The sequence below is a fragment of the Phyllostomus discolor genome, chromosome 5 (genome assembly GCF_004126475.2).
Source record: "Phyllostomus discolor isolate MPI-MPIP mPhyDis1 chromosome 5, mPhyDis1.pri.v3, whole genome shotgun sequence".
Taxonomy (NCBI): domain Eukaryota; kingdom Metazoa; phylum Chordata; class Mammalia; order Chiroptera; family Phyllostomidae; genus Phyllostomus; species Phyllostomus discolor.
In genome coordinates this window covers 51849889-51868678 of record NC_040907.2, presented here as the reverse complement: position 1 = coordinate 51868678, position 18790 = coordinate 51849889, and the positions used below count along the sequence as shown (strand labels likewise).

Genomic DNA, 18790 nt, shown 5'->3' with positions numbered 1-18790 from the left:
TGTACCCTGACTGGGAATTGAACCTGCGACACTTTGGTTTGCAGCCCACGCTCAATCCACTGAGCTACGCCAGCCAGGGAGATATTGGACCATATTATTGGAACAATATATTGGAACATTATAATGCCCAATGGGAGACTGCATTCAAAAATATTTTACTCTGAGGGCTCATACAATAATATGAGGCCCTCAGATAATAATAATAGCTATTAATAGCAACATCTTGCTCTTGCTTTTTGTGTTGAGTATCTTCCAGCAAAAGATATTTTTTTGTTTTTGAGGTTTAGATAGGACTTCACTTGAGATTTATCTGATACTTGAATTTATACTGTCAGTCCACTACAAGAGCAGGTTCATATGACTCTCCTATAAGTTTTCTATAGTTTGTTACTAGTGTAACTGAGTTCAATGTGTTTGGATTCTTAGTGGTAGATATCAATCAGGCATGTTAATGCATGCTCTCTCTTACTCAGCACTGTACTGAATTCTATAAGCATGTGTACAGTCTTGCATATCGTCTTATGCATATCTATCCTTTGGTAGGCTTTCATAGAGAATCTTGCATAGACCTGCTTTGTCCTGGGGTGAAATTGTTTTTGGAAAGTAAAAACAGATTTTAAAACTATTCTGGTGGTTCTTTATCTTATTTTTTTATTTCATTTTTGTTCATTTATTCCTTCATATAACAGATATATACTGAGCTCCCAGGACGTGATAAACAATGTTTTAGGTACTGGCTGTACAGCAGTAAACAAAACAAAGTTCCTGCTCTCCTACAGCTTCCATTTTAAAAGGGGGAAGGTAAATAATAAACAAAGCCATAGATATATGGTAATGATAAATACGGAGTAAAATAAAGCAGGATGAGAAGAACAGAGAGGATAGAGGAGAGGGGAGGTAGTAATTATTTCATTGAGGTCAGGTTCAGGGAAGACATCAATGATAAAATAAACTTAAGCAGTTATCTAAAGAAAGTTAGGGAGCAGAGGTACCTGCCAGAACAGAGTTTCGGGCAGAGAATAGCAAATGCAAAGTGACCATGTTCAAGGAATAGGAAGAAGGCTAATGTGGCTGGAACAAGGGGTAGATTGGTAGGAGATAGGAGATTTGAGAGGTAAAACTTTTACAGACCATTATTAAATATTTTGGCTTTTATCTGAGCAACATAGGACACATTTCCAGCATTTTGAGCAGAGGAATAACACTGATTTTGAAAGTTTCACTCTGGCTGCTTTGTGATGCAAAAACTTGGTTGTGCCAAGGTGAGTTTAACGTGCTATTTTAACAAGTGAGGGTACCTATGGGAATAGTGAGAAGGTAGAGTTGGTTTGGAATTGAAGATGGATTGGATGTAATATGTGCCAGTGTGAGCTTTACTACATAGGACAGTATGATTTATGAGAGATAATACAAAAATTCTCTTATTGCATACTTGGATGGGACTTGAAGGTATCTGTAGAAGCTGGAGCTATGTTGGTTCTAGTATTTGTAATATCCTACTTTGCTACCTAGTTAGGGGCACATCGAGTCAAAACTATTTTAGTAATAATACAAAGTCATTGCTTGCCTTTCTCACTGTGTTGACATTTTTGCTCATGGCACAAAAACAGTAGCAGGTAAAATTGTTGGAACCTTAGCATGAATCAAAGAACCAAACTGCTACTAGACATTGTATTATTCACAGTCATGTACTTGCAGTTTTTTAAAAAGCCATTTTTCACCCCGACCACATAGCTCAGTTGCTTAGAGCATTGTCCCCATATGCCAAGGTTGCGGGTTCAATCCTGGGTCAGGGCACATACAAGAATCAACCAATGAATGCATAAATAAGTGGAACAGCAAATCGATTTCTCCATCTCTCTCTCTCTCTCTCTCTCTCTCTCTCTCTCTCTCTCTCTCTCTCTCTCCCCCTCTCTCTCTCTCTCTCCCCGCTCCCACCCTCTCTCCTCCCCCCTTCCCTCCCTCCCTCTTTCTGTCTCTCTAATATCAATCAATAAATTTTAAAAAAAGCCATTTTTCTTAATGCTATTGATGGAGCTGTAGAAATTATTAATTTTACTGTCTTCATCTCAAGTACATATCTTTTTTATATTCTTTGACATAATATGGATTATGCATGATGTTATTCTGCATACTGAAGAGAGAATAAAGGAAAATAGTTGGGCAGTTTGAATTAAAAGCCAAACTGGCTGTTTTTGTCATGGAACCCCGTCTTTACTTGGAAAAAAAAAACAATTTACAGACAAACTATGGTTATTTCAATTTGTATGTTTGGCAGACATTTTCTGGAAAATGAATGAAGTGAGGCTGTGCCTTCAGGGAATACAATTGATTGTATTTATTGCCAGTGAAAAAAATTAAACTCTGAAATGAAAATAAGCATTTGGGAAAGGTCTCTGTCACTCTAAGCTTGACAGTTTCCCAGGATTTAGACTGTTCTGGCCAGATTGGTGATATTACCAAACGTGATTTTTTTAAACTTCATTCTCTATGTGGTAACAAGTGTGATCTTAAAATGTATGGGCGTCATATCATGTCATGTCATGTCCTTGCTCAAGATCCTTTAAGTGCCTTCTCTGCTTTAAAAGTAAGTTCATATTTACTCTAGTTACAGTCTTTCATGATTTGGCCCTTGCCTACTTCTCTGATGTAATTTTGTACAAACCTCTCCTTTTTTCTGCATCTGGCCTTACTTGTTTTCTTTCAGTTCCTTGTATATGTCCAGGTTATTTCTGGCCTTTGTCTGGAATGTGTTCTTTTCTCTTTCTTTTATTTCTTAGTTCCTACTTTTAGATCTAATTTTAAACATTATCTTTTTGGAGAGATTTTTCTGACTGAAGTATCAAAAAGTATGTCTGCCTTTATTATTTTCAGTCTTAGCCTTTTATTATTTTTCTTAGCACCTGTCACAATCTAGTTTGTTTTATGTTGTAATTATCTTACTGTCTTTTATGAATATAAGCTCCAGGAGGGCAGAAGTTATTTTTAGCTTGTTAATGGATGAATCTCTTAATGTCTAGCACTATGTCTATCACATAGTAATGCTCAATAAATATTTACTAAATATAAATGGATTTTACTTCTGGATAAAATGTCAGAGAAATAACAGAACCTACGAACTTGTCTGACTTGTTAAAATACAACATTGACACTAGAATCAAAGTAGATTATTAGGGAAATTTTTAATGTGGTTACATATAGAAATTATTTCAATGACTGACAAGTGTTCTATTCTGGAAGCAATGTAGTATGACATGAAATCCTTACTGATTAGAACACGGGTCTACAAACATTTAAAGAACAAGAGAGTAATATTGTAGGCTTGCAGGCCATACCATCTCTTGTATAAAAGTAGTTGTAAACAGTTAATAAACAGTCAGCACATGGCTCTGTTGCAGTAAAACTGTATTTATGCTATAACCCTGAATTCAGAGGATGAGAAACTTTCTCGTGTGGTAAACCTGGCAAGAGCGATTTTGTGCCCTACGGCACAAAATCTTTATTCATTGCTATTATTAGGACTCATAACAGAGGAAAAGAATAAGATACAAGCTACTGCTAGTATTTTATTTTGAATAGAGATATTCACACCAATGAAGCAAGGGGTCAAGGAAGCTTATTTTAGTCCAGGACTAATGAGCGGGACTAACATTGGTGATGGTTATTAAGGCAAAATAAGTAGCTTAGTAAAAAGGCCTTTGTAAGGAGGACTTCTCCTTTTAAAAATGTTAGGAGTATGAATGAGTTCTTATTGCAGCCCTACTAAAAACCTTATTTATCCCCCACTTTTTAATTAATTTATACAATGGGATAATTCAGAGTATACAATTAAATGATTTTAAGTATATTTATAGTTGTGCAACCATTACTACAATCAATTTGAGAACATTATAATCACACTAAAAAGAAACCCTGTATCCTTTGGCTTTCACTCCCCAAAACCCCTCATTTCCCTACCCCTAGACAACCACTAATCTACTTTTGTCTCCGTAGATTTGAATGTCCCAGACATTTCCTGTAAATGTAGTTATATAGTGTATGATCTTTGTGATTCACTTTTTTTTTTATATTTTAATGATTATGCTATTACAGTTGTCCCATTTCCCCCCTTCTCTCCCCTCCACCCTGTACCCCCCTCCCACCCACATTTCCCCCTTTAGTTCATGTCCATGTGTCATACTTATGAGTTCTTTAGCTTCTACATTTCCCGTACTATTCTTGCCCTCCCCCTATCTATTTTCAACCTACATTCTATGCTACTTATTCTCTATACCTTTTCCCCCTCTCTCCTCCTCCCACCCCCCTGCTGCTAACCCTCCATGTGCCCTCCATTTCTGTGGTTCTGTTCCTGTTCTAATTGTTTACTTAGTTGCTTTGGTTTTGCTTTAGGTGTGGTTGTTAATATTTGTGAGTTTGCTGTCCTTTTACTATACACGTCTTTTCTTTATCTTCTTTTCTTAGATAAGTCCCTTTAGCATTTCATAAAATAAGGGCTTGGTTATGATGAACTCCTTTAACTTGACCTTATCTGAGAAGCACTTTATCTGCCCTTCCATTCTAAATGAGAGCTTTGCTGGATAGAGCAATCTGGGATGTAGGTCCTTGTCTTTCATGACTTGGAATATTTCTTTCCAGCCCCTTCTTGCCTGTAAGGTCTCTTTGGAGAAATCAGCTGACAGTCTGATGGGAACTCCTTTGTAGGTGACTGTCCCCTTACCTCTTGCTGCTTCTAGGATTCTCTCCTTCGTTTTTACCTTGGCTAATGTAATTATGATGTGCCTTGGTGTGTTTCTTCTTGGGTCCAACTTCTTTGGGGCTCTCTGAGCTTCTTGGATTTCTTGGAAGACTGTTCCCTTTGCCAGATTGGGGAAGTTCTCCTTTATTATTTGTTCAAATATGTGCTCAATCTGTTGCTTTTCCCCTTCTGATTCTGGTACCCCTATAATTCGGATATTGGAACGTTTAAAGGTGTCTTGGATGCTCTTAATCTTTTCCTCAATTTTTTGAATTCTTATTTCATCATGCTTTCCTGCTTGGTTGATTCTATCTTCCTTCTGGTCCACTGTATTGTTTTGAGACTCATAATCCTTCCTTTCACTATTGGCTCTCCTCCGCGTGTCTTCCTGCATCTGTTTTATGGTAATCTGCATTCTTTCATCTAAATTTCGTCCAAAATCCACCAGTTCCGTGAGCTTTCTGATCACCAGTGTTTTGAACTGCGCATCTGATAGATTGGCTAATTCTTGGTCGCTCAAAAGGATGAGTCCTGGGGGACTGATCTGCTCTGTTGAAAACATATTTTTTTTTTCCCCCTGCCTCTCCTTTTTTTTTCTGGTCTGGTTGCTCTTGTTACGGTGGGGGGTGGAGCCTTAGGTGTTCACCGGGGCTGGGCGCCCCCGTCGCTAGATTATGACGTTATATGTGGGGGCGGGAGCGGGAGCGGGGCGGGAGAAAACAATGGCGGTAGTTCCGTTCCGCTGGACTCAGACCCTTGTCTGGGCTTCCGGGCCGCGAGTTCTGCCCTGGTCCACAATCGCTGCCCCTCTGGGTCTGCCGGCCGCAGCTTGTGTACTCAGGGATCACGGCTGCCTTCTTGCGCGCCGGATGGCTTTTGCGCCGATTTCGCGCCAAACCTTCCCCGACCTCCGCGCACCGCCGACCCGAGCCAGCCCCGCGCCTAACTGGCTGGTCTTCTCCTACCAGTCCGGATGAATGCGTCTACTTCAACTTCTTGGCTGCCCGACTTCCATTCAGATAAATCCTCTGCCGGATCTGGGTGTTATTCTGATAGTAAATTATTGTTGTAAATTATTGATTTTCTAATCTTGGTTGTACGAGGAAGTACGGTGCGTCCACCTATTCCTCCATCTTGCCGGAAGTCAGGGTGATTCGCTTTTTTTACTAAGCACATTGTTTTCAAGGTTCATCCATGTTGTAACACATTTTAGTGTACTTCATTCCTTTGTATTACTGAATAATGTTTCATTGCATGGTTGTATCTTATTATATTTATGCATTCATTAATTAACAGACATTTGAGTTGCTTCTACTTTTTGTCCAATATGAATAATGCTGCTTTGAATACTTCTATATAATTTTTTGTGTGTATATGTTTTCATTTTCTTAGGTATACCTGTTGGTGGGTCATGTGATAAATCTATGTTGATTGTTTTGAGGAACTGCCAGACTGTTTTCCTAGTGGCTACACTGTTTTACTTTCCCAGCAGCAGGGCTTGAGGATTCTGATTCTTCTTCCTTGGCAACACTTCTTATCTCTTTTTGATTATTGCCATCCTAGTAATTACAAAGTGGTATCTCATTGTAGTTTTGATTTGTATTTCCTTAATGGCTGATTATTTTGAGCATCATTTCATGTGCTTCTTGTCCTCTTGTATATCTTCTTCAGAGAAGTGGCCATTTGGATTCTTTCCTATTTTTAAATTGGGTTTAAAAAATTATTTAGTTAGGAGAGTTTTTTTATGCATTCTGGATACAAATATATGTTTGCAAAGTATTTTCTTCCTAAGTTGTCTTTTCACTTTCTTGATGGCATCCTTTGCAACACAAAACAATCTAATTTTGATGGAGTTCAGTTCACTTATTTTTTGTTGCTGTGTTTTTGGTGTATCTGAGAAACTATTACCTAACCCAAGATTACAAAGATGTACTCCTATGTTTTATTTTCTAAGAGTTTTATATTTATAGTTTTGCTCTTACATTTAGGTCTGTGATCTATTTTGAATTTATTGATGTGTACATCTATTTTTATGCAAGTATATACTTATTAATAACTGTGCTTTCATAGTAAGTTTTGAAGTTGGGTAGTGAGTCCTCCAACGTTGTTATTCTTTTTTTAAATATTGAAGCTATACCGCACTGAAAAGAGTCCTCAAGAATGGGTTAGAAATTTGTAGGTGAAGAAAACAGCACTGTCTAGTCTTCCATGTTAAAAAGAGTCCCCCAAGTTACATTCAAATGCAAGAACAATTTATTTTGGGGAAGTAAACAAAAACATTCCTGATTAGTCAGAATAAAGAGCTTGTAGGAAAATAGCAAATAATGAAATTGCAAAGATTAGCAAAAGACAAACCAATGAGGACCTGGAGGCAGCACTATTGAGTTCAGACTATGGTATATCCTATATTTTGGAATGACAATTTAATTTCAAAATGATACCTCAAGTCATATTTACAGCCTAAAAACCTCTTGATCATAGATGAAAGCAAACCTATAGTAATATTTTAAAATGAAGTTACTAATTAAAAGATATATTAATTTAGATATTAGCATTTTTACAGAGTCTCTACATGAACAGTCTTTGCCAATAAAATGAGCTACACGCATATCAAGAAATCATAGATAGGATAAGAAAGATTTCATGGCTTTATTGAAGATATTTGTATAATATATGATTTACCCCAATTTTATAGCTGGACAAAACCTGCAAAGATGATTCTTACACACACACATACCCCTTTTTCTCAATAAAGTCAGAAGAGAATGGGAATTGTTACCAAAAACAGCAAGATAGTATTTTATGTGAAATTTCCAAGACACGAAGAAATTCACTAAATTTAAATTGTATCTATAAGTAATTTTATCAAAAACCAAACAATTATAGTAAAAATCTTCATCTTAACCATTAGGAACAAGAAAATGGCAGACTTTGGGATATAATTCACATATGGTCTTCAGAAATAAAAATTTGAAGTACAAATTTTTCATTAGTGCCTGGCAGTATACTGTATTTCACTGTGTATAATGCACTCCTGTGTATAATACACACCCACGCTTTAGCACTATTAATGTATAATATGCACCCTTATTTTTCCCTCAAAAACTTGGGCAAAAAGTGCACATTATACACAGCAAAATACGGTACTCCTCAGTTTTCACACCTTAGAACTCATCTAGTTGAAATATAGAAACCACTATGATACAATTTTTTTAGGTGGTGAACTTTTTAATATGTTTTATTATTTCTGTTTTTAAAACTTACGTTTTGTTGGTTATACTATTACAATTGTCCTGGTTTTCTACCCCTCCAACTCCACCCAGCATCCCCCCCACTCCCTCAGGCAATTCCCCCACCATTGTTCTTGTCCATGGGTCATGCATATATGTTCTTTGGCTACTCCATTTCCTATACTGTACTTTACATCCCCATGGCTATTCTGTAACTACCTATTTGTACTTCTTAATCCCCTCACCTCTTTACCCATCCCCTCACACACCCATCCCATCTGGCAACCATCAAAATGCTCTCTGTATTCATGATTCTGCCTCTGTTCTTGTTTGCTTAGTTTGTTTTCTAGATTCAATTGTTGATAGATAGGTATTTATTGCCATTTTATTGTTCATAATTTTCTTCTTTTTCTTGAATAAGTCCCTTTAACATTTCATATCATAATGATTTGGTGATGATGAACTACTTTAGCTTTTTCTTGTCTGAGAAGCTCTTTATTTGCCCTTTGATTCTAAATGATTGCTGGGTAGAGCAATCTTGGCTGTAGGTCCCTGTTTTTCATGACTTTGAGTATTTCTTGCCAGTTCTTTCTAGCCTGCAAAGTTTCTTTTGAGAAATCACTCAGGGCAACTGTAATAGCATAATCAATAAAATATAATTATAAAAAGAAAAAAAAGAAATCACTTACAGTCTTATGGGAACTCCTCTTGTAGATAACTAACTTCTTTAATCTTGCTGCTTTTAAGATTCTCGCTTTATCTTTAGACTTTGGCATATTAATTATGATGTGTTTTGGAGTGGGCCCCTTCATATCCATCTTGTTTGGGACTCTCTGTGCTTCCTGGACTTGCATGTCTATTTCCTTCACCAAATTAGGGAAGTGTCTTTTTCATGATTTTTTCACATAGATTTCCCATTTCTTGCTTTCTCTTGTCCTTCCGGTACCCCTATGATGCAAATGTGGGAATGCTTAAAGTTGTCCCAGAGGTTGCTTATACTACCCTCATTTTTTTTGGATTATTTTTTCTTGGTCTGATTGGTTGGTTTTTTTTCTTCCTTATGTTCCAAATCATTGATTTGATTCTCAACTTTATCCACTCTATGGTTGTCTTCCTGTAAATTGTTCTTAATTTTAATTAGTGTTTCCCTCATTTCTGACTGGATCTTTTTTATGCTGTTGAGGTCCTCACTAAGTTCCTTGAGAATCCTTATAACCAGTATTTTGAACTCTGCATCTGATAGATTGCTTATCTCCATTTTGTTTAGCTCTTTTTCTGGAACTTTGATCTGTTTTTTCATTTGGGCTATGTTTTTTTGTCTCCTCATTTTGGCAGCCTCCCTGTGTTTGTTTCTATGTATTAGGTAGAGCTGCCTTGACTCCTGTGTCTTGGTATTGTGGCCTAATGTAGTAGGTGTCCTGTAGGGTCCAGTGGCACAGCTTTGTCTATCACCCAAGTTGGGTACTCAAGGTGAGCCCTTCATATGGGCTGAGTATACCCTCCTTTTGTTGTTGAGCCTTGGTTGCTGTTGGCAGATCAATGGGAGGGATTTACCCAGGTCAGTCAGATGCAAGGGTTGACTGTGACCACTTACTCCCAACCTCCACTCTCCATGGAGGATCAGCTGTGTAAAGGCAGGGTGGTAGTGCTCTGATGTGATCTGGAGCTGTCTACTGGGTGTACTAGTCCCGTGGTTTCCCGGGTAGTGCAAGCCAAGGTCAGCTCCCCCTGTGTTTTGCCCGGGGCTACCGTGCCTGAGTTATAAAGCAATCTGAGATGGCTCCTACTTGTGTTGGGCTTGGCAATTCCCACTCGAAGCCAAATTGTGAATCTAGGCTTGCTGCTTCTAGTGCAGGGCCTGGAGCTCACTAAGGCCAGCTGTTGCTTGTTTGATAGGATTTAGGAAGTAGTGCATTCTGGGCCAAGACCAACCATTCATATGGAAAAGCAGCTTGGGTGGCCCTGTAAGTTGGGTGGGGCAGTGTCTGTGGGGATCTCCAAGGTGAGTCAGGGAGTGTTGTTAGCCAGGTTGATGGAGTCTCAGATATGGCACCATATCTGGCTCATTCTGGATGGATGTGGTTTCTTTGATACTGTAGTTGTCAGACTTCAATTCAACTAAATTTCTGACTGTCCTGAGTGGTGGTAGTTTTATATATTAGTTGTAATTTTGATGTGGTTGTGTGAAGAGGTGAGCCATGTCTTCCTACACTACCATTTTGACCGGCAGTCCTGATATAATTTCATAGGTGTCCAAGCTTTTGTCATCTCTGGGCCACAGTGGGAGAAGAAGAGGTGTCTTGGGCCACACATTAAATGCATTGCAACATGTAATAACAAAAAAATCGCACAGTGTTTTAAAGTAAATTTACTTTTTTGTGTTGGGCCACATTTATAGCCATCCTGAGCTGCATGCAGCCTGTGGGCTGCAGGTTGGACACCCCAGCTTTAATGATTAAAGCATGCCCCGGAAAAGACATTGTTATCAAAAGTTACTGGTATAAGCTATTTTTAAAAAATACAAGCTTCAATCCTCCCCCCCCCCAAATTTCACATCCTTTAGAGTTGAGCTAGTTATCGTCTAAAAATGCTATATCATAATGTTAGAAAGTTTACATGGGTAAGAATGAAAATGATAAGACCAATGAAAAACTGTTCTGGTTTTAGAACAGCATTGTTGATATATATAATTCAAGTGGAATATGTAATGAAGAAAATATTTTTCACTGCAGATATTTTTATATATGAAGTCATTAAAACTGATTTCTCTGTGTCCCCATGTTGAAATCACATACCTATGTCATAAAACACTAAACAGAAACTCTAAAAAACCCCAGAACTATGTCAGTGAATTTTCTATTCCCCCAACTACCACCCCAAAACAAACAAACAAACAAAAGCCCTGAACGTTAAGTAATTTCAATAGATTTTTCTTTATAGGGAAGTTTTAGTAATGCCAGTTTTCTACTGTTGACTAATATCATATTCAATTTAAACACTAAATGAAAATGCTTAAGAACAACTTTAAACAGAGTCATCCACTGATACCCATTTAGGGACCATCTGTGAGTCAGCTTAGTAAACTATTCAGTGCCTTCAAAGTCTTCAGCATAAAACATGGTAAAAGAAATCACATGTAAAAGACTCTGAATACCCAAAGCAATCTTGAGAAAGAACAAAGCTGGAGGCGTCATGCTTTCTGATTGCAAAATATATTACAAACTATAGTAATCAAAACACTGTGATACTGGCACGAAAACAGACACACAGGTCAATGGAACACAATAGAGAGCCCAGAAATAAGCACATTCATTTATGGTCAATCACTGTATGGCAAAGGAACCAAGAATATACAATGGGAAAGGGACAGTCTCTTCAAAAAAATGATGGCGGGAAAATGGACAGCCACATGCAAGAAAATGAAACCGAATCACTATCTTACACAGCACACAAAAACTAAATCAAAATGGATTAAAGACTTGAATGTGAGACCTGACACTCTAAGAGTCATAGGATAAAACATCAGCAGTAAGCTCCTTGGCATCAATTTTGGTGATAGTTTTTGGAATTTGAAACTAATAGCATTATGGCAATAAAACAAAAATAAGCCAGTGGAATTATATCAAACTAAAAAGCTTCTGCACAGTAAAGGAAACCATCACCAAAATGAAAAGGCAACCTATGGAATAGGAGAAAATATTTTCAAATCATATATCTGATAAGGGGTTAATATCCAGAATGTATAGAGAACTCATATAACTCAATAGTAAAAAAAAAAATCCTGATTAAAATGGACACTGGCCTTGACCAGCATGGCTCAGTTGATTGAGCATGGTGCCACAAAACAAAACGTTGCCAGTTCAATTTCTGGTCAGGGCACATGCCTGGGTTGTGGGGGTGGTCCTTGGACCAGGCATGGACAAGAGGCAACTGATCAGTGTTTCTTTCCCTCTGTTCCCTTCTGTCTAAAAATACATAAAGTCTTAAAAAATGGACAGAGAATCTGAACAGGCATTTTTCCATAGATGATATACAGAGGGCCAACAGGTAACTGAAATGATTGATCCTCAACCTAACTAATTGTGAGGGAAGTTAAAATCAAAATCACATCGAGATATTACTTCACATCTGTTAGACTGGCTATGATCAAAAAGATAAAAATAACAAATGCTGGTGAGAATGCAGAGAAAAGGAAACCCCTGTGTACTATTGGTGAGAATATAAATTGGTATAGTCACTATGGAAAACATAGTGTAGAGGTTTCTCAAAAAGTTGAAAATAGAACTACCATCTAATCCAGCAGTTCCATTTCTGGATATTTATCCAAAGGAGAAAAAACAGTAACTTGAAAAGATACACCCCCATACTCATTGCAGCATTATTTACAGTAGCCAAAGTGTGGAAACAATCTCACTGTCCATTGACAGATGCATAGATAAAGAAAATGTGGTATATGTTGGAATATTATATGGAACGGAATATCATTAATCCATGAAAAAAGGATAAAATCTTGACATATGTGGCAAAGTGTATGGACCATAAGAGCATTATGTTAAATACAATAAGTCAGAGTAAGACAAATACTGTATAATCTCACTTAATATAAAATCTAAAAAAACAAACCCATGTTCATAGATACAAAGAGATCGATGTTTGCTAGAGGGGGGGGCTGGGATGGGGGTGGGTAGCAAAATGGGTGATGAGAGTCAGAGGTACAAACTTCCAATCACAAAATAAATAAGCCATGGAAACATAACTTAACAGAATGGCAACTATAGCTAATAATGCTCTATTGCATATTTGAAAGTTGCTAATATTAAAAGTTCTCAACACAAGAACATTTTGTAATTATGTATGGTGATAGATGTTACCTAGATTTATTATAGTGCATTTAGCAACATATACAAATATTGAAACATGTTATAGACTTGAAACTAATATAAAGTTATATGTAAAATATAACTCAATAAAAAAAGACTATATTGCAAAGGAAAACAGTTTTTTTCTGTCTCAAAATGCCAACTCCTGTGTGGATCTATTGATAGTACATATTTTCTCTGTTTCACTTAAAACAGCAACATGTTATTCTAAGCAATATTTGTTTCTGATCAGTGCCAAAATAGAAAAAAAGAAAGTAAGCAAGAAAGAAATCCACATGTATAAGTATCAATTTCAAATCTGACTGGTCTAGAATAAGATCATCTTCCTTTTCTAAATAGTGAACTAAATTTCATAACTTTGCATTCACATTCTTTGGCTATCGAGACCAGAAAGTAGTCAGAAAAAGTAAACAGCTTTGTTGACAAAGCGCCAAAAACAAGCTGAGCACCAATGTTGCCAAAACCAAAACCTTTACTGACTTACTCTTAATTCCTATTGCCTATACTCCAGTTTCAGCTTTTCACTTATCTGAATGCCTATTGCAACAACCTTCTAACAGTCTCTCTGTCTTCACTCTTGCCCCATTTCAATCTCTTCTCGATACTTAGATAGTAGTTTTAAAAGAAAAACTTGACCATGTTACACTTCCACTCAAATGACGGAAGCACTCCGTACAGTATCTTTAACATGGTTTAAAACGTTCTAGGTATATCATTACCTTCTTTCTCTTTTCTTCCTCATTCTATACCCTATCTGAACTGCATACCATATTCTCCATTAAGCCATATTTTCATGCTTTTACACACATTTTGTTAATCCTTCATCAATGTTCCTTCCCCCTCTGTCTGGCATATTAATACCTTTCAAAACAAAACATCACTTTTTTAGTGAAGCCTTCCTTGGTCTGTCCTAGGCAATCAGACTCTCCCCCAAAGCCCTCTGTACCTATCTAATGTGCCACTTTTCACACAAAACTCTACTTTTAATTTTGTGTAAACATCTGTCTTCATTAGGTGTCAACCTCAGGCTGACTAGATACTTATTTGGTTAATTTATATATAACAAATGTATTGCATACACAAGATTCAAAAGAGTCAATAAGCATTTGTGAATAAAGGCATGAGAAAAAGCTCTCAGTGTAGCAACCAGCCTTAAAAATATCAGTAGTTACAGAGGCCTAATAATTAAAATGCAACAGGCAGTACTGTAGGCAAGGGTTGCAAACTCAAATGTTTCCATGATTATGTAATGTAACTAGAAAAGTTTGGATGCTTTTTCCTAAATGGTTGAAGAATACACTTGTAAAACCAGATAGCCCTGGAGGTTCCTTTGAGTGAACCCTTTTATTATCAGTTCACTGTCTTTAAAGACAAGAGTACTTATGTTTTCTAATTTGTATTCATTTTGACAAAGTTTTCCAGGATTCTGTCCATGTCATTTAAATTACTCATTGGCATGTGTTTTGTTCACAATGTCCTTTTACATTAACAACATTGGAATTTATATGGGTGCCCCTCTTTCATTCATGTTTGTTGTGTGTTCAGTTCTATCTTTTTGATCAGTCTGAGGTTTATTTTATGAACTTTTTCAAGAACAAAGTTTTAGTGTGTTGCTACTTAATGTTTCTCTAATAATTCCTGCTTTTATTTTTTCTATTGTATTTTGGTAAACTCAAATAGAAAAATTAAGCAACTTAAGTTGTTCTTTTTCTAATTTCTTGAAATGGCTTCTTAGATGATTGGTTTTTCAGCTTTTTTTGTAATGCATCTTTATTTTTTTATTAATAATTTCTAGCTTAATTGCACCATGACCAGGGAACAGACAACATAATTTCAATCCTCTGAAATATGTTGAGATTTATTTGTTACATGGTCAAATCTGGTCAATTTTTGTAAATGCTTTCTCTGTATTGAAAAGAACATGTTTTACATGATTACTGATTTTTTGTCAGATTGTTGTTACAGGAGGGATGTTAAAATCTCCAACTGTAATTGGGGGTTTCTTTGTCTTATAGTTCCAGCAGTTTCTGCATGATGTATTTTCAAGCTATGTTGTTTTTTTAAAGACTTTTATTTACTTTCAGAGAGAGGGGAGGGGAGGGAGAAATAGATGGAGGGAAACATCAGTGTGTGGTTGCCTCTAGTGCACCTTGTTCTGGGGTCTAGCATGCAACCCAGGCGTGTGCCCTGACTGGGAATCGAACCTGCGACCCTTTGGTTTGCAGGCCAGCACTCAATCCACTGAGTCACATCAGCCATGGCTCAAGCTATGTTATTAAGTACAAATCAAATCTTTATATTTTCTTGGTTCCTGAAGCAATTTTTATTAATAAGTATCTCTACCTCAGATAATATTTTCTGCTTTGAAACCTATTGTTATGTTGTAACTATATTAAGATAACTATTATGTTAAAGCTATACTTTTTTGATATATGTTTGAATAAAATGTTATTTCAATCCTGTCACCATCAGCTATTATTATATATCATTGTATTTCAAATGTGTTCCCAACTACATGTAGAGAAGTGTTTTTTCATACAGTCCAATAATATTTATTTTTTAACTGGAGCCTTACTCCAGTTTCATATAGTATACTTGCTGATATACTGGCATTTAATTCTACCCTCGGTTTTATGTTTTCTCTTTGTCCTGCTGGCCCTCTGTTCCTTTTTCTTTCTTCTAGATTGATTATTTTCTTACTTTCTTCTAGATAGATGATTTCATTATTCTGTGTAGGTTTTTTCATCTGTGAAATGAAACATACATATTTTTTATTTCACTATTCTTTTCATAGTTATCCTAGAGATGCACTGTCTCATACAGTAGTTATATATGATTACTAAGCATTTGAAATGTGACTGGTCTAAATTGACTGTGTCATAGTGAGATTTTTTGAAACTTTGTATGAAAACCAAGAATGTAAAATATTTCAATAATATTTTGTATTGATCATCATGTTGCATTGTTGTGGATATACTGGGTTAACTCTTATTAACATTAGTTTTATTGATTTCTTTTTATTTTCATGTGGCTTTTATAAAATTTACAGTTAAATATTTGGCTTGCATTTTATTTCCATTAGCACAGCTCTAGAGTTTACAATATACAACCTTGATTTATCACAGGCTATTGTTAAATATTTAGTAGTACATTACCCCTCCTCAGATTTTTGCAATTAACTCAGAACACTAACTTCATTCCCTTTATCTAGACATCAATGCTACTGTTATCTAGTCTCATAAGTTTTTATTTTACCTTATAGAATCAATATTTGTTTAGGTTTACTTACCATTTTTGTTGCTCTTCTTTCCTTCCTACATCTCTAGTCTTTCAGCAGAATCATGTTTCTTCTACTGAAACACATCCTTCAGTATTTCTTTTTTTTTTTTTTTTAAGATTTTATTTATTTATTTTTTTAGAGAGGGGATGGGGGGAGAGAGAGAGAGAGAGAGAAAGAGAGAGGGAGAAACATCAATGTGTGGCTGCTGGGGGCCGTGGCCTGCAACCCAGGCATATGCCCTGGCTGGGAATCGAACCTGGGACACTTTGGTTCCCAGCCCATGCTCAATCCACTGAGCTACGCCAGCCAGGGCAGTATTTCTTTTAATGATAATCTGATACGTGAATTCTCAGTTTTTGTTTGTGAATGTCTATTCAACTTCAAACTTGAAGGAGAGTATACTAGGTGTAAAATTCTTGATTGGCTGTTATTTAGCATTCTATTTGGTCTTACGGATTCCTCTTTTGTTGAGAGGTTAGCTATAGGACTTTCTACTGCTCCTTTGAAAGTAATGTGACTGCTCTTTTCTGGCTGCATTTAAGATTTTTGTTTTTAATATTCAGTCATTTCACTCCAATGTGGATTCCTTTTTTTTTTTTTTTTTAAGTCTGCTTAGGTTGGAATTCTTAAATCTCTAAATCATGTCTTTCATCAATTTTAGAAAATACTCAGCTGTTACCTCTACAAATATAGCTTTAGCCCCATCTCTTCTCTCCTAGGGTTCAATTAACATAGTACTTCTCTTACCCTTTCTAAAAAAATTTCTCTTTCTGTCTTCTTCATGATCTAAACTGTGATTTTAGTTATATTTTTCTATTATAGATTTTCTATTTGGTTCTTTTTAACATATGTGATTTAAATTTTTATAGTTTCCAGTTCTCTGATAAAACATTAGAATTTGTCTTTTATTCCCCAAGAACATTATAAATATTTTTACTTAAAATTTCTGTCTAATAATAATTACAATAAATGAGGCTCTGATGGGTCTGTTTCTCTTATTATTTCTCCCTTGTTCTCACTCATGTTCAGTTTTGTTATAATGCTGATCATCTCTAAGTCTCTTAAGAAATAATGAAGTATTTGGTGGTAAATTGTCATGTCTACATCTAATTTCAGATGGTACAGCAACAATAATATATGTAGCATGCTAAGATAAAGCAAAAGATAGTATAAATATGGATAGGCAAAACTAGGTGCTCTGCCCTGTGTTCCGTTATTGTGCTACACTCCTTTCTATTCTAGTAAACAATACAACAAGGGTTTATATTCATATCAGTCTCTAACAGAAGACTTTTGACAACTTGAGGATGGGATAGGGTCTTACTGATACTTATTCCCAAGACTGAGTTTAATTTTTTTTTATCCTCATCCCAGGACATTTTTTTATTGCTGTGAGAGAGGGAGAGAAAGAGTGAGACAGACAGACAGACAGACAGACAGACAGACAGACTTCTGTGTGAGAGAGAAACATTGATTGGTTGCCTTGTTGTATGTACCCTGCCCAGGGATCAGATCTGCAACCTGGGTATGTTCCCCCTGACTGGGAATTGAACCCGTGACTTTTTGGTTTATGGGAGCATGCTTCAACCAACTGAAGCATATTGGCCAGGGCAAGAATGAGTTTATAGGAGGTATTTAAATTCTTTGCTGAATGGACAAGGAACAATATGATAGAGAAATTAGCAGCAAAGGAAACTTGAAATATGGAAAAGAAATCCCAAAGGCATAATGGGAATCTTTGGGGGGATGGGGGAGGGCCTGGGTTGGCAGAGGGAAGAGGAGTTGGATGCATTATGTTTAGAAACTATGGCATCCTCTGACTTTGAATTTGCCATATGAGCAGGATCATTTTGCAGTCACACTTTGCTTAAAATCTGTCAGTGAAATCTATAAAGGAGATGAATCCACTTTTAAATACATGCTTTTGTATGTTTTTACACTAATTTAATTTCTTTTTAATTTTAGGAAATACTCCTTTACATCTTGCTGTGATGTTAGGAAATAAAGGTCAGTAAATATTTTCTTTTTTTTTTAATGTTCTGTGTCACTTATGTATAGTCAGTTTTAAAGTTTTTATGTGAGTTTTGTCTTTTGAGTTTTATAAAATTAACCTGATTATTTTATTTGCTAATTGAACTTAGGATTCAGTATATTAAAACTAAAAAATATTTTCTCTTTTTCTACAGTAATATTTCCAAGTTAGTGGAAATCTTGTTCTAACCTTTATGTCCTTTGAAACTATTTTTTCTTGGTTATTTTATCAAGCAGTATTTTGTAATTTCAGGAGGTTTATTTTCATATATTAAGGTTTATTAATTATTGTAATACTTTTAATATTCAAAGAGTTTTTAAAAGTTCCTTACCATGGATTGTTTTGTATATCAGAACTCTTAAGTCTATCCTTCCGTATGGTAAATGATTGTAAAGAATTAACACTTTAATTGTTTATTCTTTCATTAAACAAAAGCAACTCATAGGTGATTTAAAAGGTTTACTTTATAAGGCTATTCCAAGATGCCATAAAATCTTAGTTGTCTGGATTCTCAGTAATTCTGAAAGAGGATTCCAGGTAGCTGATTGGCAACCTTTTAGATGTATTTGCTAAAATTTTTTTTAAAGATTTTATTTGTTTATTTTTAGAGGGGAAGGGAGGGAGATAGAGAGA

At 36.0% G+C, this 18790-nt stretch overlaps 1 protein-coding gene across 1 annotated transcript in view; it reads left to right on the top strand.

Annotated features, from left to right (window-relative positions):
- Positions 1–18790, top strand: part of ANKRD13C (ankyrin repeat domain 13C) — an 83872-nt gene that overhangs the window by 6395 nt on the left and 58687 nt on the right. The window contains exon 2 of the mRNA XM_028511611.2: positions 18091–18132. Coding sequence (XP_028367412.1) covers positions 18091–18132 — 42 coding nt within the window. The remainder of the gene's footprint in view (positions 1–18090; positions 18133–18790) is intronic.